Here is a 24086-nt window from a genome sequence, read left to right on the forward strand (position 1 = left end):
GTCCAATAGAGACTCTGAGGTCCAACACAGACTCTGAGGTCCCACACAGACTCTGAGGTCCCACAAAGATTCTGAGGTCCAACAGAGACTCTGATGTCCAACACAGACTCTGAGGTCCCACAAAGACTCTGAGGTCCCACACAGACTCTGAGGTCCAACACAGACTCTCAGGTCCCACATAGACTCTGAGGTCCCACAAAGACTCTGAGGTCCCACACAGACTCTGAGGTCCCACACAGACTCTGAGGTCCAATAGAGACTCTGAGGTCCAACACAGACTCTGAGGTCCCACACAGACTCTGAGGTCCAACACAGACTTTGAGGTCCCACAAAGACTCTGAGGTCCCACACAGACTCTGAGGTCCAACACAGACTTTGAGGTCCCACAAAGACTCTGAGGTCCAACACAGACTCTGAGGTCCCACACAGACTCTGAGGTCCAACACAGACTCTGAGGTCCCACAAAGGCTCTGAGGTCCCACACAGACTCTGAGGTCCCACACAGACTCTGAGGTCCCACACAGACTCTGAGGTCCCACACAGACTCTGAGGTCCCACACAGACTCTGAGGTCCAGCACAGACTCTGAGGTCCCACACAGACTCTGAGGTCCCACACAGACTCTGAGGTCCAACACAGACTCTGAGGTCCCCCCACCCCTTAAAAAAAGGAGAAAAGATCGAGGGCAGCAGTTTTATTTTGGTCTCCTATAAACAGCAGATTAAACGTACAGTGTTCGTCTAAAACAGACTTCAAGTATTAAAAACAAACAAAGTGAAATAAAAAGTACCTCGACACTGAACATGAACTTCACAGTCCCAGTTTACTCTGAGTCCTGTCTCGAACATGCAGCAATAGCTCCCTCTAGTGTTCACGACAGAATATCACACCACACACACTCCTCATATTCACGGGGAGTTTTCAGACATCCATTGATACAGCTCCTTCCTGTTTGAGCTCATCCCAGCTGTCATTGGGCGAGAGGCGGGGCTACACTCTGGACTGAACACCTGTCAATCACAGGGCTGATTAGAGACAGACACAGTCACACCTACAGGCTATTTGATTGTACGCTTCTGGACCCAGGAGGAGAATTTGGATGTTGTGTTTTCTGGCTGTGACAAAACATTTCTACTGACTCCACCTTTGAGCAATGTGGTGAAACAGCTGTTTTCTTTTTAAGAAGGGATCTCACCTGGAAAGGACAAAAGGACAATTTCTTTACAATTTTACAACATTTCTGTCAAAGTGCTGCACAACAGTCAGATCCTGTCAGCGATACAAACAAGAAATGAGGAGACGTCTGCGAGCGAGTTCAGGCAGCCAAGTGGCGCTGCGCTGACTTTACACGTGGCGTGCGTCTTTGTGCACAATCACCTCCAGTAATGCTTTATTTGAGCTGTCAGATGTCCCATCTGTCTCTCCCTCTCTGCTCTGTCTTTGCCAGCTCTGCCGTGCACTCTCGCTCGGCTCCTCCCCAACACCCACCTGCAGATATATGAATGTTTAACCTGTGCAGTTTTATTATTGGGATGACTGTGGTAGCAGGATGTAGGTGGAGACACAGGACATGGGGCTGTCTGGACGCTCGTCCGTCTGATTTGCAGAGGCGGTTTCTGTCTCGATGTGAGGCTGGTATCCATCGCTGCTTCTCTCTAAATGTCCCCCCCGCTGAGGCCCAGGACTGAACGCCTCATACCCCGGCTCCATCCGCAGGTTATACGACGGGTTCGGGAACAAACTCCTGATTGGAGAGGGGATGTCCGAGGAGCGGGTTTGTTGGATGTAGTTTTTCACGGGCCGGTTGTGGTTACTGTGCTCAGTTTGTGCAGAAACATAAGAAAGGTTCTCCTGGATCACGTAGTCTTTCACCGGTGCTCCTGGGGCAAAGTGCAGCTCTGGGACATCCATGATGTCAGCTTCAGTGTCGGGGGGGGACTGATCCACGCGGAGATGATGACATCGACTTTTATCATCCTGCAAAAACAAAAAAGAAAGATCTCACACTGGAGGTATCTGGGTGTGTGTAGCAGGAACATAAACTTCATTTACTCAAAATACCAAAGGATTCCTTGTCGCAGTCTTTTACTCCCTCAAGTCTCACAAGCTACATATTTATCTGAACTCAGTCCGAACCCAACGGCTTTTTTCTGACTGATTTTGACCTTCGGCGTAGAACGCAAATCTTTCAAGGCTTATTTTCCGGCACCCTGATCCTGATGGTTCAACAAATCTCCTATAAAGCAGAATAGATGGGAAACAGTCACCTCGCTTGGACGGTGGAAACCGGGGAATCTGCCTGAAGCAAGACCTGAGCGTTTAGACGCTAGTCTAAAGAACCCTGAGGGCCCAAAACCCACAGGTAGAGGCATGGGGGTCGGGCGTAGGCGGGGGTCTGGGCGTGCTAAGAAATTTGGCCACTTGGAGTAAAAGGTTCAGCTGAGTGTTTGTTGAGAGGAATCTGATCTTCATGCGTACGTGTGGGTTGCTGCCCCTTTAAAACCTGAACCTAAGAACCTACCGTTGTCAACCAATTGTCCTTCAGCACCGGCGTCGGGATGGGAGGATAGACCTTGTGTTTGATACTGTTGGACGTAAAGACAGGTCATGAATCAGAGGGGACAGTGGATGTTATCGTGTGAGACGTGAACGCGTTGAGCTTCTTACCACGACCAGTGTCTGTAGCAAAGGATGGTGGCGAGGTAGAGGAGTCCGAAAAGCACGCCCAGCGAGATGGAAACTATCTTGATCAGGTTGTCAGCTGGAGAAACGAGGAGGGAAGAACGCCGTCAGATTAAACTCCAGACGAGTCATTAACAGAGACGTGAAAAGAAGAAACGTACTGGGAGAGTTTAAGGTGGCGGTGATGGATGTCGCTCCCCCCTCTCCTGCTGCGGTCTTTGCCGTCACCGTGAAGGTGTAGGTGTTGAAGTTGAGGTTCGTTGCTGTCAGACTGGACGCCTTCGGATCGTCTACACCGGGGGAAAGAGACGTGGTTTTATTTTTGTTTTTCAAAAAGGTCAATAAACATCCTGAAGATCTGTTCAAAGCTCACAATCATTCATGAAAACGTGCATTCATACGCTTTACCCCGAACCCAAACAAATAACGTGCAGCTTTAAGGAGCTTTTCATTAAAAAAAGAGCCCGACTCCTGTGGAGCTGTTGGCTGGGGGGTTAGGGTCTACAGAGAGTCCTGGTCTGGGTCCGACCTGTTTCTCCTTTCTCTCTCCAGAAAGGCAGGAACCGCTTTTTAAGTCAACTGCTCCTATGAAGTCATTAATATTGCAATGTTTTCATTATGTTGTCTTTTTTTTTTTTTTTTTTTTGGAGGGGGGGGGGGGGGGGGGGGCGGCTGAAGAGAGACAGCAGCACAGGCCGAGGTCGGATCCCAATCCACAGCCGCCGCATCAAAGACAGAAGCCTCTGTACACGCAGCGTCCACAGAGGTATGTTACAGGAACCGTTTTTAAACTGCTTATGAATACAGAAGATCTGGAGTTCATCGATAATAAAGATTAGTTTGAATATTTGGAAGTCGATTGATTCAGCCCACAGCTGTGAAAAAGGATGATGATCTACGGAAGCAAATGTGTCCAATCGAGCTGAAAGTTGTTGTCTGGGATCTTTTCTGTGAGGATGTGAGACACTAAAACAATCAGAGTCTGTCGGGGACAAAAACAACTTTGATCAGTTTTAAGTTCAAGTAGTTTCACTGCTGCAGCTTCAAACAATCTCCTGGAGAAATGAATAAAAGTTTTCATCTTTTTCTACCTTAATAAGTTTTAAAACAGCGCCTCAGTTTTTCTCTCTTTTAAGTGTAATCTGCAGACGCATGCTTGTTGCCCCCGGAGGTCAGAGTGGGAGTGTAAGAGTATCGACTGGGTGTCACACTACCTGTGCTGACGTTAAGACGTTTGGTGTTGTTGTTGTCCACAAAGTAAAGCACGTATCCGGAAATGAAAGCGGGCTGGTTTCTTAAAGGTACAGGCTCCCAGGATATCTCAACGTCTGAGTCGCGCTGGTTCCATTTCAACGACTGAAACAGGCCGTCTTCTATTCCTGACGGAGAGAAATACGGGTGAATCACTGCTGGGGGAGAAACTTTTTTTTTTGTCCTGAAATGTCACATCTGTTAAGAAAGCAAGCCACTTACTTTCCTCCTCTGCATATCCTTCCCTCCTTTCTAATAACACAGGAGCGCCGTGTGTGCAGGCGTACACTGACAGAGAGTATCTCACTCCAGCTTTGAAATTCTCTGCGTTTAAGTTTAAATCACAAAATGAGACAAAGTCACGCACAAAGAAAGCAACGTGTCACTGCAGGTGTCGGCAAAGATTAAGACTCACTTGAAAGTATTCTTGCGTTCGTCACATTTGGAGGCACTTTGATCCACTCCACGCTGCAGCTCCCTGACACAGGACACCAGTCCACGATGTATCCGCAGCTGGCTGCCGAGCTGTCAGACCAGCGCAGACTGAAGCCGCCATCGCTGCCTATTATCTGATCAGTGCCCACATTGTCTGAATCTGGAAAAGAAATAAACATCCTGAATCTTGATATCATCGATATCGTGGGTTACGTATCGAGTATCGTATCGGGAGTTTCCCTGGGATTCCCACTTCTACCCTGCTGCTGTGTGTCACATAAACTTAAACAACATACATGTTGTACTCACACAGCTCCGTTAGCATCATACCTGAATTACATCTGGGGATGATGATGGTTGTCGGGGATGAGCTGCCGTTTATATTCCTGGCCGTCACAGTGACGGCGTGCTCCTCTGTGGCGTCCAGACGGAGGGAAACGCTGAGGTTGTCAGGGTCCACTTCGGTTTTACTCATCCGTTCTCTCTCTTGCCAGCTAACTTCGTACTTCAAGATGTCTCCGTGACTCTCGTTGGCCTGAAGTTCCTGAAGAGATAAAACATCAGGACTTTAACTTAACTGGCTGGCTAAACGCTGAAGCTTCAGTGTCCACCGCATGGTGACCTGCGTGAGCATCCACTCTAGAGAGGAGGAGGGGAGACAGCTCTCCTTAATGTGTCGAATTTAGACTGCAGTACCCAGTTTAAACACTAGGGGGCAGAGTTACATACGGCTCCTTTAATAACCGGTCTCATTTGTCTTGTCGCTGGAATGTGTTATAAAAATAAACACGACTTACTTTCCAAATAATCACAGTTTGTTTGTCCCTCGTCAGCATCCACACGTCGAGGGCATCTGGAACTGAGGGACAAAAAGACGATTAGGGAGCAGAAAAAAAACAACAACACATCAAACAGCTTTAAAAGCTACAATCTTTTAACCCTCACCATCGCCCCTCGTGTCGAAGTTCACGCTTGTGCTCCATTCGCTCCATTTCCAGAAATGTTCCGTTGTTCCACATCTGACGGCCACTTTGTACGTCCTGTTTGGTATCAAATCCGTCAAAACAACAGAACGAAGGCCGACTCCAAAGAACTTGCTCTGGTAACACACGCATGGACAAGGATTATGTTAGACGGGGAGCCTACTTCTTTTTTTTTTTTAGGTTCATTTTAGGACTTTCTGCCTTTATTTAGTCAGGACAGTGGACAGAGTAGGACATCTGGAGAGAGAGTGGAGAAGGAGCCACGGGTCAGTCCATCCACTCGGAGGACTAAAGCCTTAGTACTAGACTGTGGCCTAAACGCTAGGCCATCTGTGTCCTGTAAACTGGTACCTTTTAACCCAGGCTCTCTTCTGTCTACTCACCATCGTATTTCTTTCAACATGGCTGACGTTCACTTGGCAGGTAATATTGAGATTGCTGTATCGTTCCACATCCCACCTCCAGTTCAGGGTGACGTTTCTGGCATTCAGAGCTGAAGCTGTCAGTCCTCCTGGAGCCAACATGTGCACTGAAACACAACAAAATACTCTGAATTTAATTAGTTTGAACTAATTAAAGAAAAAAAGTCAGGCAGCTGTAGCACCAAACAGAAAGTAAATGTTCTACCTCTTGTCATCAGGTCTGCTTTGTCTGTTAGCTCCACCTTCCCGAGCTTATTTTGGGCTGTAAGCGTCCAGTTTGTCTCACCGACTTCTTTTTGAATTTCCTGAGAACATTTCCCCGACGAACCATTTGGACAATCACTAAAATACACGAAACACCAAGAGTATTAAAATTCAAAACATGGAACTTCGTTGATTTTTTTCTTGTGATGAAAAGCAAACCTGTAATACGGAAGCAAAAGGAAGAAAAAGAGCATTTCAAAGCAACTGAACGTTAATTCTTTTCAGAAAAGTACACATTCATGGCAGTACATTTGATCGACCTGCTGGTATTAATTCATGCTGATGAAAGATAAGCGGAGACGAGTGGTGCAGCCATCAGTCACTGCAGATGCTGCTGAACTTATGCTTCCATTTTGCAAATGTAAGCCAACATGTTGCTGTATAACCGGCATGACACGAACAACCCCGGCATGACACGAACAACCCCGGCATGACACGAACAACCCCGACATGACACGAACAACCCCGGCATGACACGAACAACCCCGGCATGACACGAACAACCCCGGCATGACACGAACAACCCCGGCATGACACGAACAACCCCGGCATGACACGAACAACCCCGGCCTGACACGAACAACCCCGGCCTGACACGAACAACCCCGGCATGACACGAACAACCCCGGCATGACACGAACAACCCCGACATGACACGAACAACCCCGGCATGACACGAACAACCCTGGCATGACACGAACAACCCCAACATGACACGAACAACCCCGGCATGACACGAACAACCCCGGCATGACACGAACAACCCCGGCATGACACGAACAACCCCGGCATGACACGAACAACCAACATGACAGTCCTCCAGAACTGGCATGCCACATGGCAGTTTTGTTACCCCACTGATTTACGCAACTTATACTGAGCAAAGGTTCAACATGTTTCATACATTGTGTCTTTTACTGCATTTTGTTTTCATTAAGAACACTCAACAATAGCAAATAAAACTAGCAACGCCAGGCTAAATTAACAGCTATACAAGCATTACACACTTGATCTCAGTTGAACTGTCCTACAACTTTGAAACATGTTGTTAGTACTCCTTCCAGTATTCAGTCATTTCATATTATATTAATAATGTGCTGAGTTGGTAATAAGACGAGCATCATCTTCAATATATCAGTTACCTTCCATTTAGCTGGTACTTTGTTGAAATCTTGTGGAGCGTCTTCCTTCCAACAGTCCAGAAACAATCGACTGATTCCAGATCTCGAGTTTCACACTGAAGATCTCTGTCACCAGGAGGGTCTGAAAAAGACACATTTAAAAAAAAGCTTTTTTAATTGTGACTTAGGCTCCAAATAAAAACAAAGTTGTGCACAAAACAAAGTTACACTTACAGCCGATATAAGCACACGCCCCGTTTGTCTTTTCAGACGTTTGACATTTCACATTGGTGCAGCTGAGTTTTGACGGCTGGTCCAGGAAGACAGTCAAAGTGTACGTCTGATTGCTGATCTTTGTTGTTTTCATATTTGAAACGTTATAATTATTCATGTACAGTTTGTTGAGAACTTGTCCTGGAGGCAGGATGCAGCAGAAGGTCGCATTACTGCCAACTGCAAACACTTTGTCCTTGGGGAAAACCTCCGGCTGGTTGGAGGCTTCTCTCCCTGAAAAAGCATCAAAATGAGAAATGATTCAGCGTCTTAAAGAGAGTCATTAAAGGCACGTTTTCATAGACTCTCCTCCTACATCTTCTTACATCTTCTTCCTTGGAACGCTCTGGACTTTTCCTCAAGATCTCAAGTCTTTATTGTCTTTGTGTTAAACAACTAAACAGGTAAGCATCTCCCTCAGCTGTGTAGTGCAAAATACCAACAAAAAAAACAGCTTTAAAAACAGGACAAATAAGATGAAATAGCACTGAAAAAAATACCAAGACTAAATACTTCCTCTGTCTAAATCTACAGCCCTGTGTGTTAGTCAATTCAGCTGCATGACTTTGCAAGTTTTTGCACTTTATCTTTAATTGAAGCTGGATCCACCTTCCTGCCTACGACATGTTCAAGTGTTTGCGCACTAAATCTTTGAATTCTGACCGCTTGCATGTTTGTGTCTGCATTTGGGTCGTTCCTCTGTTTCCTGCATCACCAAACTTTGCATTGATGGGAACAATGGCAGCAGGAATTCCCCAGCAAATCAAAACACAGCTAGGTGAGGTGAATATGTACCAGGAAGAGTCTTTTCGCGTGTCCATGGACTTGTGTGGTTGTTGAATCGTGAACTGATCCGGAGTGAGTGGGACGCGCACTCGAACGCCAAATACGACGTCCAGTTCCAGGAGTGAGTCGATCCGATTTGATCTGGCCACACGACCACTTCATCCTAAAACAAAATCGAGTCAGATGTTTGTTTCTTTGACCACTCTGAGTTTTCTCTTTCTTTTTTTTTTTAAATTGTAAACAATCTCTTACATGATGGACTTCTTGGTCTGCTATAAGAACCACGAGCTCGTAGATCAGCACATCTCGCAGCGCAAAGCAGGAGGGGTCGTCCTCCCATGTCGACAGGATCATCTGATCCGAGCGTTCAAGTTTCAGATTCTGGGCTCCACAATGTAAGACACCTGAGGGGAAAAAGATACACACACTTCAATCTGTGAGGCCTTCATAAACAGAAACACACAGCTGACTGGAGGGGGGGGGGGGGGGGGGGGTTCTTGTTCAAATATATTTCAGACTAAATGACAGTAAGAATATTTTGCCTCAAAAAGCAGCAATGAAATACACTGAAATCGCTTCAACACAATCAATGCACATCCAGTAAAAGTTATCGTTTATCTCAGGTTGTTATTCTGACAACATCAGAGAAGGAACCCAGACAGAGATCGACCTTTTTGTTTAAAGAGCCTAAGAACGATTTTTTAAACTGTAAACAGCTGTGACTTCACTTCCTCAAAAGCTACCAGACTCCGTTTACAAAATCAGAAGGTGTCGGTCAACCGCTGTCCGGAACGTATTCAGTTTTCTAAACTCAACAACGACTTCAGCAGCAGGCGGTAACCTTTTGTTGCCTGCTTCTCCCAAAGACATCATAAACTTTAACCATTAACAGGCCCAGTCCAATCTGCAGCAGCCGACGTGCTGGAAATCCTGTCTCAAGCTAACGACAGGCTGAGAGCTGGAGCTGAGGCGGGTTTTAAGTCTCCTGAAAAAACACTACACCAGGTCCACATGTCAATCAGGTCAGGTTCAACCCTTGTATAGTGTTTGCCCACGAATACAACGACTAATCAGAACAATATCTGTTTTAGTACCAGGCTGTAAATACGTTAATATCTGCTGTAAAAACGGCTTGTTTTGAATGGGTGTGTATGTGACTTCCTGTGCTCTTGCAGCCAGCCTCTAGTGGACAATCGAGGAACTGCAGCTTTTTGCACTTCCGCATTTGCATAATTTTTCAACACTACTTGGTAACACAACACGACACGTGCATAACGTTTTTAGGGGGAAAAAAATCCATGCAGGAGTAGGTGAACTACAACAATAATGGCGGACTCCCAAATTGTAGTTGTTAAAACGTTACCTGGCTTGACTCCCATCTTACCATCGTTCCACAAAAACATTCATGCATCAGACATTTTTGCAAGTTTACACCTCTCTCCGCTGTGTAGACTGAAGAGTATGCACACACACACACACACACACACACACACACACACACACATGCTGTCCCAACACAAATGGCATCGCCAACTCTCGTCCTGACATGAGTAATACTTCGTTTTTGTGAATGGCGTTGACATGAACTGGCAACTTTTTTTTTTTAACCAAAAACTAAATACAGAACCAGACAGTCAAACCCCGTCATCAGCCCTTTTTCTTCCCCCCCGCAGGGGTTGACCAAATTGCACCAGTTTATCCAGCAGTGCATTCTTTGCATACTTTCACTTTGTGTATTCATGCTGCCAATATTGTGTCCGTTTTTAAAAAACGATTGCACTTTTAAAAGAAAACACGAAAAGTAATAAATAGACTGAATCCCCATCATGACTGAAGGGCGACTCGTTTTGGAGCACATATTCTTCTTAAAGGAGACATGTACTAAATAACACTCTATCTGCAGGCTGATTAAAAAAAAGACATACTCACCGTTTTCTTTTCCATTTCCATTTTGAGTGCTTTCATAAAACAGTGAGAGCAACAATAACAACCCAGAGATCATCGTTGTCCTCCTCACTGTGACTGATTTTGGTCCGCGTTTGGGTCAGTAGTTTTCACCCTTTTCACCATAAACATCCTCTGATTACACAAGATACCTGTGCAGATACATATCAGTACACGTGCCAAAAGATATTCCAAGGACAAATTACATAAATTAAAAATTCCTACATGTGGGACTTCGGCTGGTTGCTTCAGATCTCGCGCAGAGAATAAGTTTACTCTGACGTCTGTTCGGGCTGAGGATCAAACTAGGAAAGAGTTGCGGTGTCAAGTTACAGAGACTTCACTCCCTTCCTGAGAAGTCAGTGATGCATGCTTAGGAATTGCATTTGTGCTGGAGAGAGAGAGAGAGAAAGAGAGAGAGAGAGCGATGTTGTGAAATCCATGTGGACCTCAGAGAAGGAAATAAAGAGGCAGCTTCTGGTAATTGTGAGTCACAGTGTTCAGATCAGATGTGCACGACCTGAACTCAGTGTTTTTTGTTCTCTAGTTTTGTTTGTCTCTATGTGGTGGCTGTTTTTACAGACGTAGACCTCTGAAGGTATTATTTTAATGACTCACAGAGCCAGCTGGGAAGCGCTTGTTATCAGTCTCTCCTGAAACCTTTCATCATGCTGAAGCGTTTAAAGGAAGTCAACCACGACGGAACCAGAAAGCTAATAATGTTAAAGGAAACTAAAAGTTCAAACAATGGTTAAATACCAAAGAACATTATCATTTAAGCCCCCGTCCACCAAGCGGTCCACTTTCAGTACAGTCTGGTGCGGTGAAACCTGATCTGTCTTACGTTTCCACAGCCAACCTTGGTAAGTAGAAGCTGGATGGCGATAGTGGCGTCAGTGAGGTCACAGTGCAGTAAAGTCAACAAAGAAGAAGAAGGGGACGTCCAGCATTTGGTGTTCTCTTCTCTCTTGGCATGCGGCCGCCTCAGCCTTTAAAAGACGCTCCACAGGATATTTAAACACGACGGGTGATGGATGGATGATGGCTGGATGGGCGATGGATGGCTGGATGGGTGATGGATAGATGGATGGGTGATGGATGGGTGATGGATAGATGGATGGGTGATGGGCGATGGATGGATAGATGATGGATGGCTGGATGGTTGATGGCTGGATGGTTGATGGATGGATGGTTGATGGCTGGATGGTTGATGGATGGATGGGTGATGGATGGATGGGTGATGGATGGATGATGGATGGCTGGATGGGTGATGGATGGGTGATGGATGGTTGATGGATGGATGATGGATGGCTGGATGGGTGATGGATGGATGGTTGATGGCTGGATGGTTGATGGATGGATGGTTGATGGCTGGATGATGGGTGATGGATGGATGGATGGGTGATGGATGGATGGGTGATGGATGGATGGGTGATGGATGGATGATGGATGGCTGGATGGTTGATGGATGGATGATGGGTGATGGATGGATGGATGGGTGATGGATAGATGGATGGGTGATGGATAGATGGATGGGTGATGGATAGATGGATGGGTGATGGATGGTTGATGGATGGATGGTTGATGGCTGGATGGTTGATGGATGGATGGTTGATGGCTGGATGGTTGATGGATGGATGGGTGATGGATGGATGGGTGATGGATGGATGGGTGATGGATAGATGGATGGGTGATGGATGGGTGATGGATGGTTGATGGATGGGTGATGGATGGGTGATGGATGGGTGATGGATAGATGGATGGGTGATGGATGGGTGATGGATGGTTGATGGATGGGTGATGGATGGGTGATGGATGGGTGATGGATAGATGGATGGGTGATGGATGGGTGATGGATGGTTGATGGATGGGTGATGGATGGGTGATGGATAGATGGATGGGTGATGGATGGGTGATGGATGGTTGATGGATGGGTGATGGATGGGTGATGGATGGTTGATGGATGGATGGGTGATGGATGAATCTTTCTGCATCTTGTCCCATTTTCAAGCCCGGCACAGTTTAGCAGATGGCTGTTCCGTCATGATCCGGGTCTGCTGAAGATTTCTGCCTGTTAAAAGGAAGTTTTTTTCTTGCCACGCTATGATGGATTCAGCTGAGCTCTTGTAATATAGCCATCAGTAAGGTCCTTTACCTGCTTTTTGTAAACATAACAATGAGCATGGTCTGGTTACCTGCTCTTTTGTTAATGTTAACAGACAAACAGTAAGGTCCTTTACCTGCTTTTGTAAAGTGTCTCGAGATAATGCCTGTTATGAATTGACGCTATATAAATAAAGATTGATTGATTGATGGATGGGTGATGGATGGATGGATACAGATTTTGTAATCTGGGACTATATGCCAAACATTTAGTTGATAGAAACCAAAAATACTAAATCCAGACCAGATGGACTTTTCATTTCAGTTTACAGGAAGTTTCTCTCCTCAGGCTAAAACCTTTTCTTACGCCTTCATCACACCTTGACCCGGTGCCAGGTACTGTCTGAGGAGCTCTGAGTCAAGAGGCTTCATGTGAAATGTCTGGGAATGGATGTTAACGTTTACAGCTGTGTGGTGATCTCACTGTGTGGAGACGGAGCAGCAGGAGAGGGACAAACAGAGGTTTGAGAGTCGGGAAGGAGAAGTGAAAGGACGAATCGAGTGTCCGAGAGCGGGTCGAGTTGTGACACAGACGGGAAGCTCTACATGTCCTGATCGGTCTGACAAACACAGAGAACATACTTCCGTACGTGTTGGCACCACCAGTACTTCCATACCAGTAAAAGTGACAGTGACTCATGTGCTCCCCGGATGTTCCTGTTTCCAAACACTCAGGTCAATCTTTGGTCATCCTTGTGTTCATAAACTTAAAGCTGTTAGGATTGAAAAACAGGAGCACGACAAAGACAAACAGGTGTATTTTACTTCATCGTTAAACAAAAGAAGCAGCTCCGAAAATTTGTCCCAGACTTTTTGTTGCTGTGGAAATGTTTCACTTCTCGTCACTGTAAACACTCTAACCTTAGAAAGTGTATTTCTCTGATTTTCAGTCTCTTATTACACTTTTCTGGAGCCACAGTCACCTGACAAGTCCAGACAAACGTCTCATGTTAAGATATCACCCACATAAATGAAGGCCTGCAGCCCTTTAAATAAGTCTAAATATCTGCACACGGAGAGAGAAACTTCTACAGCTTTGATGAGCGTGTTGAAATAAGATACACTATGATGAAATGTTGTCATGTTATCAGACAACATATTCAAAGTAACGAAGCTGCACCGTCATTTAACCCCAAGACATTCATGACCCTTCATAACCAGTCTGCAACAACAAAATATTGGTGTCCAAAAGTGTGAGAGAGCAGGAACTCCACACACACACACACACACACACACAGATGCACACACACACACACACACACACACACAGATGCACACACACACACACACACACACACACACACAGATGCACACACACACACACACACACACGGTGCGGTGCTTCCCATCTGGACCGGCTAACATGCTGCCTTGCTTGGCAGTCTGAACAGAGCAGCCTGTTGTTTCAGTTTTTAATGTTGTTTTCTCAATATAATGAAACAGACTAAATAAGTCGATCGGGTGGGAGGAGTCAATGAAATGTTTTGATTCATGCTCGCTTCATCTTTTCAATAAACCCTCTTTGTCCCCGTGTTACTGCCTTTCTTTTAAAATTACATTTCTGCAGACATTGCAAGCGATATTTTTGGCCTCACGGTCCGTTGTGCATTTTTTTCCTAATTCTCCCGTCTACTTGCCCCCCCCCCCCCTCCTGCCCCCCCCCTCCTGCCCCCTCCCCCCCATGTGAAAGCAGCAGTGTGTCCCGTCCTTCAGCTTGTAGAAGATGATAAACCCTGCTGAACTGATGTGTCAGCTCTTGAGAAACTCCAAGAATGAATCACACTCCGACCACAGCTAAGACAAAGAAAAAACAAATCCTTGTTTCCCCTTAAAGGGACATTACACTCATTTAAACCATCACAGCCAGTTTGTTTGTTAGTTAAGATCCCACTAGCTTCAGTTTGTTCCAGTTAAACTCTCAAAGTAGAAGTTAGAATTATTCAGGCTTCATTTTAAAGATGATCATGGCCGAGAATAATCTGAATTTTAAAATCACACTCATTTCAGGGACAAGCAGACCAAGGTGTCAGTGAGACATCTTTGTTTTCTTTTATCAGCCTCAGATCGCTTCATGGAGCTGAAATAATGAATGGATAAATGGATCCAACCTTCACACATTCAAACATGACAAACTATGACTCCGTTTTTTCCAAAAGTCAGCTTTTTTATTTGAGAGGAAGTGTTGAACAATTTATACGACCTCATGCTCTCTGATGTTACGCAATTTCCTCTCGAGTGTCAAACTCCACAGACTCACTGAACCTCCTCATTAAACCTGCTGTGTGATATTTGACACGACGTGCTGAAATGTGCACACTGGCCAACGAGATTCAGTGATTTTAACAAATTAATTGTTATAAAAATGAGCAGCTTGGCTAAATATAACAGAGTCATCATCATCATCATGTAAAACAGCTACTACCCTGTTAGAAGGATTATAATCACACTCTGCAGACTTCCAGTGGTAGTATGAAAAAAAAAAAATCAATACAACAACACGACATTCGCCCACTGGGTGTCATACGGTTCAGATAGCTAATAAATTAATTCAATCAGGGATGGATCCACACACACACACACACACACGTCTGTGTAGCTGTAGTGAACAAGGAGAATTAAAAACGTAAAGTGTAAAATAAAAATAAAAAAAGCCTTTAAGGAGGAAATGTGATTTATTCAAATCTGCCTGCAGGAGCCTGAAACGCACCTCCTCAGAAACTCAACTACACAGGCACCAAGAACTGTGATGGATACAGTGGAGAGCACTGATGTGGTACTCTGCTTTGAGATGACCGATTCTTTCTAACATACGAACACATCGGCATTTCCTCATCCTGGTCTCTCAGGGGCCGAACAGACGCTCCCCCCGCCCTCCCGTTTGACTGACTGAGCGCCTCCTCCGATGTCTCCTCTCTTTTCTTCTGTGCAGTGATTAGAGTATAAATCAACCGTTGCTCTGTATTTAAAAGCTGTCACATAACATGCTCACTTCCCGTTGCCATGGTTTCCTGTACACAAACAAGCAGAAACCGGCGATACGACGAGCACAGGAATCGTACCTTCGACAGTTAGGAGTATGAAGCGCTCACGGCGGCGTAGACTGGACGCATTACTGTGAATGAAAGTGTTGGGACGGAGCGATTGGATTGATACAGTCTAGTTAAACTTAGTAGAAGAGAAATGACTGTAAGAGCGTCACAGATCCATTCTTACTGCGTCTGTCGCCTCCCAAACAAACCCTCCTCAGAGATCTGCAGACGGCGTGATCACAAAGTGCAGACGCAGGACAGAGGGCCGCTTTAGGGCCGGACGAAGACTTTAATAATCAGAGTAATGCAGTTTGTACAAAACCTCTGAAGAAAGAAGGAGATGAGCTGCATGTGTGAGGAAAGAAGACGCAGTGAGCCGATTTGAACGCAGCCGGGAATCTTCTGTCTCTATGAACTGAAAATGGCCTCAGGTTACATGTCGAGTTGACGGCACGCTGTGATGGATGTGTGTGAATCATCAACTCGGGAAGATTTCACTGCGTGCATTTGTGAGCACAGCTTTAGTGTAAACATTTTCAACTATCTGGATTGGACTTTAAAATCCAGATTGCTTGACTATTGTTTCCATTATAGAATTTATTCATCATAAATACAGTTTATGTGAAGTAAGTCGACCTCAGATCATCTGCACATCAAACATTTCTAAAGTTATTTCCAAACATCAGAAAAAAATCCCCCTAAAGCAGCATAAAAAACATTATTATTATTATTATTATTATATTATTGGTTTATTTAGAAGATTGTGTTCTTAGTACTTTCACAGTTTCACATCACGATATTTCTTCTTCCTGACAGTGAAGTGATCGAGTGGTTTAACCCGGATTGTTTGAAGTTTATTCTGAAAAACAGATTCTTGCTCCATCAATGATTCTTGTTGATCGAGTCTGATTGAGCGCTGGGTCCGATCTTATTGGACGACGTTTCGACGGTCAGTTATTAGTCTCTATGCATCGAGGCGGGCGAGTGCTCTGCACCGCGGGAGAGACGGCGAGCATCACTTAAAGTGCACAAGAATCAAAAACACAAAGACGGAAGACGAATAGTGTGTGTGTGTGTGTGTGTGTGTGTGTGTGTGTGTGAATCCAGAGAGATTTAAGTGCATGTGTGAACACGGCTTCAGAGAAGAACACTCACTGACTTCCTTTTCAAAAGACCAAATAAACCCAGGAGAGGTCGAACAGAGTCAGAGATGGACTTTGACTTTCAGCGCTCGCTTGGTGCAGCCTGCCCTTCATCACTGTTATCAGCTGCTGCATCCTTCACTGCCTGCAGGTTTGTGCAGCATGCTGCACATGATTCCTCCACTAGAGAGCAGAAAAAACACCTTCTGTTTGTTTTTAAGTATAATGCAGGTTAAGGGTTCTCGTATAGACGTTCAATAAAGACGTTTATGAACAGAGATGTTCTGGTGCCTCTTCTTTCATTGTACGATCATGTAAAACATTTTACTTCCTGATAAACTAAATCTTAAAAACTGGATTCTTTAAACGCAGCAGTTGATTTAAGTTGTTTTTTAAATGTCTTGATTATTCTGTAAACGTTAATTTAACTGCTGTAATAAATACGGAAGCAGCAGGCCTCTGGGTGTGTGTGTGTGCTCTGTACACACGTCTCCTCCCTCTGATCGGGTTCCTCCCTGTGCACTCTGTCACTTCTGACTCATCCGGAGTTTCTACAGTTTAGCTCGTGGCGTCTGTTCCAGCAGAGTCCTCATGTCCAGCAGAGCGTCCTCCACGGCCTGAGCCAGCTGCGCCGCGCTCGTTTCCTTACAGGCGTTAAAAGACGACACGGCGAAGTTAATGTGATCCTTCATGGGGTTGTAGCAGAAGCCGTATCCGTTCTGCACCACGGGGCCGAAGCACATGACGCAGTCAGTTTTGGCGGGTACCTGAAGGATTAAAAACGGAGCGGTTAGCGGGCAAACATTTCAGGCTAAAGGTTCGAAGACCGTTCTCCTGGTCTCGTCTGGGCCGTGATTGGACGCTGCTCGTACCTGACTGGTAGACAGCTGGTAGTGTAAGGCTTTGGCGTAGGCGGGGTCTCTGAAGAGCTCAGGCACGGACAGCTTTTCGTCCACAGCCTGCAGCTTGAGGCCCAGCAGGTGTCTGTCTATGGCCTGACCGCTGATCGCCTGCAGGGTCAACACTTCTTCATCATCATCATCATCATCAATGTTTCCTCCTGCACTCTGACTCCATCTTCACTCATATTTGTAGGAGGAAAACGTTCAGGGTGACTCTGACATGAACATGATCATGAGTCACGTCTCTGACCGTGGACGCCATCTTAACCCAACGAGTTCTTCTTCTTTGGTTCAGTATTTTAATGATTTCATTGCTCAGATTAGTTTTGTATTTGCTCATCATGATCTGAACTCGTCTCTGACCTTTTATTGTGTTCATTGGTTACCGTTTGGTGACTCCTGCACACCCTCGCAGGTTCAGAGGAAACACACACGCCTTCATACATGGTGACGTGTGCGCTGGCACTACAGGCGACCCCATCAGTAAGTTTAAATACAATCAAAGGTTAAAAATGGAGATTAAATGGTTTTAAATCTTGTGGTACAGAGAGTTTTTTTTAAGGATCTCACATTTTTACAACTTTAACAAACACGTAGACAGCAGAATCAAACTACAGACCTCAGGACACTGCACGCTGGCTTCAGTGACATGACGCTTCATGGTGTTTGTGTTCATGGTGATAAAAGGAAAGTGGAAGGAGTCTGTGTTTGTACTCACCATGTTGGTGTAGGAGCGGTGTGCAGTCACAGCTTTCACCATCAGGTCGACCTTCTCCGTGTTCTGTGAGGACGAGACGTCAGAGTGAAGCAACCTTCAAATCTATCACATCACATTCACACAAAGCATCAGAGATGTCCTGATGTGGCTGCAGGATGCCGGGGATCGAACCCCCGACCAACCGCAGGCGCCCCCTCGCCCACGTATGAGAAACAGAAACTTTATACCTTTAAGACTCCTCAGAACACGTCATGACTTTCGTCTCCATCGTACCTGTTTGTTTGGATCGTCGAAAGCTTGGACGAAAGCGGCCGAGGCGTTCGAGGCCGATCTGATCGTGTCCGTTCGCCCGAGTCTGAACATCCGCAGGGAGGCACTTTCATACGTGGCACAGCTGCGGCGATGCATCCTGCAGACACACGAGGAGAGGGACGCTCTGAGCAGGGTTTCTCAGACACCTTTGGTGTGAACAGCAGGGGGCGCCGTGCACCACAGTCTCACCTGTAGTAAGCCAGCTGCAGAGCCACCTGGATGAACGCATCCGGACTCATCTTGTGCGACTTCGGGACCTCTTTCCCAAAGTGTCCAAACACGGAGACCCTCATGTCCAGGTCGTCCGCCAGGCTGTGTGTGTGTGTGTGTGTGTGTGTGTGTGTGTGTGTGTGTGGGGCGGTGAGGAGCAGAGTGAGAGCGGGTCAAAGGACAACGACGACATCAAGTATAAATATAAACAAACTGACTGGAGGGGCTTAAATATCCTCTCTCACGTGTTCATGTGGCGTTTGGCGTCCTCGATGTCCTTCTTGATCTCCGGCGTGATGTTGAAGTGAAGTTTCTGGGGCATGGGCAGAGGCACCATGGGAGATCGAGTCAACTCTGGTTTCCCTCTGTGAGCAGAGAGAGAATCAGACGAAGCTTCAGGTCACATTTTGAAACAGGAAGTGGTGATGTTTGGAGATCTCTGACCTGCTGCTGAGCTTTTAAAGAATCAACAGCAGAGAGTGAACCCTCTGTGACCTACTCACGTGTATTCTACGACGTGGTCGATCAAGGCCACGATGGGGGGGCCCTCGGCTGGAGCGTGCTCGTAGTTCGCACCACACGAGCCGTCCTCTCCCACGATAAACTGAAACACGAAGCAAAACTGTTCGGTTTGTTCTGATCACAGCGACGTTTCATATCAGCAGTCTGATGAGAGCTTAAAGTCACGTGTGAACTAATTAAAGGGAATAAACAATGAATGTTTCCTGCTCACGCTTCCTTTATACGCTCTGTTTGTTTTCAGAGGGACAAAACGTGAAACTGAAATCAAGAAAATGTTTTTTTATTACGTTCAGAAAAAACAAACAGGAACTCTGAGCGGCCTGAGTCTCAGTGCCTCGAGGGCGATCCAACACGGCGCAGCTCTGCAGGAAAGGTTGCCATGGTAACTTATGACTGACTGTTTCTCAGCCCATTTATAAAAGACTTTCTTGAAAAAAAACGAGCCGGACTTTTTTAAAATAACCCGGGTTCCTTCGTGAAACAGCTTTCATGTGTCGTGGAACTAAAGTTAAAGATGCATCGATGGTCTCAACACTGAACACAAATAACTCTGCAGAACTTCTTTTTTTTTTTTTTTTTTTGGGAAACTCTATTTATCCCCGAGGGGCAATTAGCGTTCGACCACAGGAGCAGCGAACTGCATACACCCTGACAGAGCAGGGGGAGCAATTCAGGGTCAAGTGTCTTGCCCAAGGACACATCGGACATGTTGCTCGCAGGAGCCGGGGATCGAACCCTCGACCTTCCGGTAGAGAGACGATGACTCTACCGTGCCGTGGCTCCTCTCTCGTCTCTGTCCAATCAAATTACGTACGGTCACGGACTTACAGAGCTGACCCCTACATAGAGCTTTATCCTGAGTGTGTGTGTGTGTGTGCGTGTGCGTGTGCGTGTGTGTGTGTGTATACTGGGCTCACCTGCAGCGTCTTGTCAAACCAGCGGTTGCCACTGTTCAGCTGACTCCCTCCTCCGTGTAACATCTGCACCGCCACCGAGCTCCTGCGCGTCTCGTCGGACGCTCGAGGCTTCGCTCCGTCCAAACACAGCGTGAAGATGCTCCTCTGGATGGCCGACACCGACTTTTTATTGGTCTGATCTGCACGGATCAAGAACGCACACACACACACACACACAGAGTAAAGATGACGTCATAGTGTTGTTTCACATCCTGAGAATAAACACATGTTCTGGGCTCTAAATGACCACGATGCAGGCTCAGCGATAGCTTCAACAGGCTCCGATTGTTCAGTGTCTGACAACGTTACAGACACAGACTTTATGTTACAGAAGGAGACGATGACATCAGACCAAAACAGGATGTTTACTCAGCCTGCTGCTTCCTGCAGCGGTGAGTTTGCTTGTGTTATTGAGTCTCTTTAAACACTAAACACAAACAGACAGAGGGAGAAGTGGATCGACAACTTCCTCGATCTCAAAGCTACAAAGGGCTATTTATGTGAAAGGATTCAGATTATTAGCAGCTGTGTCATCTTAGAAGATGACTGTACCTTTAATAAAAAAACAAACAAGAACGTTAAGTTTAATCCCCCCCTCTGCTTCTCCGGCGTTAGCGTGACGATCCGGCGCCCGCTGCGCTCACCTTTGATGAGGTTGAGGTAAGCTTTGCCCCACGAGTCCCGGTGCTGCGTGGTGAGGATGCCGACGGGCTCGGCGTCGGTCTGCGTGGACGAGCTGCAGATCCTCTCCAGCTGAACGCAGAGCTGGTCCGACGTCAGAGGAGTCCCGTCGCTGTTGTACACGTCCAGTGCAAAGAACTGATCCAGGACGAGATTGTTACTTAGACTTCACGGGGGGAGGGAGGGAGGGGAGGGGGGGGGGTCGAGGCACAGGTGTGGGACTGCTCACCTGAAAGTTGTGGACCACAGTGATGTGTTTGGGGGGTCTGGAGCTCTTGGCGTGGTTCACTATCGAGTCCTTCTGCAGCCCGGGGATTCGACATGACGACAAAACCTCATAGTACTGATTCATACACAGCGGCTTCCCTCCAAGATACTCGACAGGTAACGTCTCACTGCAAACAGACGCACAGCACAGTTTGAGTTCTCATTCATCAATAACACAATATTCATTTGAAACCATACTCCATGAGTTCAGCATGGTCAATAAAATGGACGCCATAAAGAAGAATGGGTCACATGACCTCAGCACTCACTTGTCAATCATTGTCTTAAAGTCCAAAACACCTGCTATCAGTTTGGCAGCAAACCTAAAGAAGGAGAAACAACATGTTTAAGATTCAAATATCACAGAACATTTTCTCATGTTGGTTAAACAACAGAAATAAACTAACAGTCTGTGTTACTGATGTTGATTTATTTATCGCAGTATCAAACAATGCTGTCGCTTATTTCCTGTTTTTCCCACATCGATCACGCTGGCGCTGACTTCAGTCGGAGTTTCTCCTGCCAGACACCGAGTGTTTGTTTTTCTGCAGCCAGTCTGAGTGAGCCGACGTGAGAAGGGCAGAAGGATCTTCTCTGCAGGATTCACCTCCAGCCAATAGGAGGGCTGCGTTTCTATACTGTGACTGCTGCACGGTGCATAGAGTGTCTGCACGCCACCGCTACCATCTCTGTGCTCCGCTTTAGGTTCTCTGTTCGCCAGCATGTTGTTCTGGTGCTTCGTGTCTTAACTCTGCTGTCTGCTCTGTAAAGATGATCTTTATCTTTGATGGGCTGTGAGATGTGTGTCCAGAGTTCATCCTGCTCATCCCCATATACACCGTATCTCATCACAAGATCATTTTATTGCATAGCTCATGTAGTTGCTGTATATTTTGTTTGTGTGTGATCACCTTATTTGTCCCTGCTTGTCCCTGAAGTTCATCTGAGGAAGGACCAAACCGGGACTTGAGTGAACCACCACAGGAAGGCGGTACGTGAGGTAAGCGACCTGCACCCACCACTCTGACAGCTACAAAGAGACAACGACGTCACCGTCAGCGAGAGGACAACAAGACAAGACACCAAGAAAAATAAAGTCAAATTAAAGAGAATAAGTCACATCGAAGCAGGACGAGCAGACTAACTGCATCTTCCATGATTTCCAAAACAAGATTTGCTTTTAGTACAAACTTGTCTCACCCAGTTGTCGGTGCCGCTCGCCCTCTTCTCCAGGCCTCTCTGCAGCCTCTCTCCGACCCCTCCTGCTTTCTGAAAGTCGTCCAGCAGCTCTTTGGTGTGTTTCAGCTCGTCCACCTCCACGATGGGCTCCAGAGCGCTGATGTAGCGCTCGCAGGTCTGCTGCAGAGGGGGGATGGGCAGCGAGGGCAGACCCTTCTGATGGCTCAGGTATCTGCCCGAGACCCGAGTCGCTGACACGGGCTTCACCAAGTGGCACGGCTTGAATAAGCCGCAGGGTTTGGCCATCCCCACCTTCACCTGCGACACACTACACGTTACTAGAGGCAAGGAGTGTTAGTGTTTCTTAACCTGGTGAAGAGAACTCTGAAGACTTACATTTTTTACTCTAATAACTGAAAGAAAGCGTTTCTGAATCTGCCCCTGATATCAGTTGTAGGAATGTTGTGACACACATGGCCTGTAGAGGGCAGTCTGCTCTCATTTCAAACGTGCAGGTTTGATGAAAAATATTGCAATGAAAGTTCAAAGTCAACACAATCATTATAAACAAACACCTCAAAATACTCTCAGACCATCTTCAAAAGCTCCTTGTTAACATATTGCAAAAGTTGAGCTGTCTCCTCCTGATTCTATACTCATGAGCTGGTAGTGTTAAGAACACACTAACCGAGACCAAGACCAGGAGCAGAGTGCTCTGAGACCAAGACAAGACCAGGAGCAGAGTTCTCTGAGACCAAGACAAGACCAGGACCAGAGTGCTCCGAGACCAAGACAAGACCAGGACCAGAGTGCTCTGAGACCAAGACAAGACCAGGACCAGAGTGCTCCGAGACCAAGACAAGACCAGGACCAGAGTGCTCTGAGACCAAGACAAGACCAGGACCAGAGTGCTCCGAGACCAAGACCAGGATCAGGACCGTAAATATCAATAAAAATAAACTTAAACTCTTAGTCTGAAACAGCGGCTGTAACCAGGGGGTTAAAAATCTAACTTTTAGAAAGACAAATGTTCCTTCTAATCACAGTAACTAGACTCTCAGTGGCTGTTCATACAAACACTAATAGACACACACAGCAACTCAAAGAAACAGAGCCACAGTAATATAGAAACAGTTTTCACTGTTGTGCAGAATACATTTTCATCCCCTGAGGTTAATAAAGTATTTCTGATTCTGATGTGTGAAGGCTATAGTCCTCAAAGCAAGCGGCTCAGGTTACAGTCTGACCTGTGGCTCCTATCCCACGTCCTCTCCCCCGCCGCTGTAATAAAGGTATAAAAGGCCCAAAATAAAAAAAATAAAAAAAACACAGTATTGCAGTTGTCTGTTTGTGAAACTTGGAAAGAAGCACAGATTAATGTTTCTAAATTTCTTTTGAATATTGTTTTATGTATTTAAACTTTCATATTCAATCTTATCAAGATTTATGATTTGTCAAATGCTTATACAGAAAAATAAAATAATACATTATTATTAAAATAATAATTACTGATCGTCTGGGCCATGCAATAAAAAAAACTTTTATTTTTACATGTTTCTATTTAAATCTCTCTTTCCTCCCTTTGTTTTGATGCTTTTGAAGTTTTATTTGCAGAACTTTGAATTGCCTTTTTGCTGAAATGTGTTATAGAAATAAACTCACCTTGATGGGAGGAAGAAACCTCCTCATCTCCACAGATTTAAAAAAGGAAGCTAAATACAATGTTCTTATAGCAAATGTTTGTGAATATATTATTGTTTACATACTTCCACTATTAGCTTGTTTACATTATGTTCCCCTTTCCCTTGTTATTAACGTTTTACTTGTGTGTTATTATCAACAATT

General features: G+C 45.8%; 2 protein-coding genes and 2 long non-coding RNA genes across 5 annotated transcripts in view; 2 read left to right on the plus strand and 2 right to left on the minus strand.

Annotated features, from left to right (window-relative positions):
- Positions 1-678: 678 nt before the first annotated feature.
- Positions 679-10851, minus strand: LOC306836693 (leukemia inhibitory factor receptor-like). Its single transcript, XM_079363907.1, has 17 exons — positions 10146-10851; positions 8469-8620; positions 8226-8379; positions 7392-7664; positions 7179-7299; positions 5978-6114; positions 5734-5879; positions 5313-5466; positions 5165-5226; positions 4698-4911; positions 4348-4527; positions 4155-4256; positions 3896-4060; positions 2843-2971; positions 2667-2760; positions 2521-2584; positions 679-1976 (listed from the first exon to the last, which is right to left on the minus strand). Exons 1-17 carry the CDS (start codon positions 10216-10218, stop codon positions 1524-1526), a joined length of 2673 nt encoding a protein of 890 aa, XP_079220033.1. The 5' UTR covers positions 10219-10851; the 3' UTR covers positions 679-1523.
- On the plus strand, positions 3349-22385 carry LOC306836697. Its single transcript, XR_013780806.1, has 3 exons — positions 3349-3447; positions 22001-22062; positions 22296-22385. It is a non-coding gene; the product is annotated as an uncharacterized lncRNA (long non-coding RNA).
- Positions 8247-15098, plus strand: LOC306836698. The gene is made up of 3 exons (XR_013780807.1): positions 8247-8337; positions 8496-8611; positions 15016-15098. It is a non-coding gene; the product is annotated as an uncharacterized lncRNA (long non-coding RNA).
- The window catches only part of crata (carnitine O-acetyltransferase a), a 126524-nt gene continuing 116904 nt past the window's right edge, over positions 14467-24086 (minus strand). For both annotated transcript variants that reach the window (XM_079363909.1, XM_079363908.1), the window contains 13 exons: positions 22263-22559; positions 21974-22092; positions 21332-21385; positions 21025-21190; positions 20759-20933; positions 20076-20254; positions 19140-19240; positions 18882-19001; positions 18616-18738; positions 18388-18523; positions 18115-18177; positions 17367-17504; positions 14467-17261 (listed from right to left, as the gene is read on the minus strand). In XM_079363909.1, coding sequence (XP_079220035.1) covers positions 17046-17261; positions 17367-17504; positions 18115-18177; positions 18388-18523; positions 18616-18738; positions 18882-19001; positions 19140-19240; positions 20076-20254; positions 20759-20933; positions 21025-21190; positions 21332-21385; positions 21974-22092; positions 22263-22547 — 1875 coding nt within the window. In that variant the 5' untranslated portion in view covers positions 22548-22559 and the 3' untranslated portion in view covers positions 14467-17045. The remainder of the gene's footprint in view (positions 17262-17366; positions 17505-18114; positions 18178-18387; positions 18524-18615; positions 18739-18881; positions 19002-19139; positions 19241-20075; positions 20255-20758; positions 20934-21024; positions 21191-21331; positions 21386-21973; positions 22093-22262; positions 22560-24086) is intronic.

Source organism: Symphodus melops, assembly GCF_947650265.1.
Source record: "Symphodus melops genome assembly, chromosome: 16".
Lineage (NCBI taxonomy): Eukaryota > Metazoa > Chordata > Actinopteri > Labriformes > Labridae > Symphodus > Symphodus melops.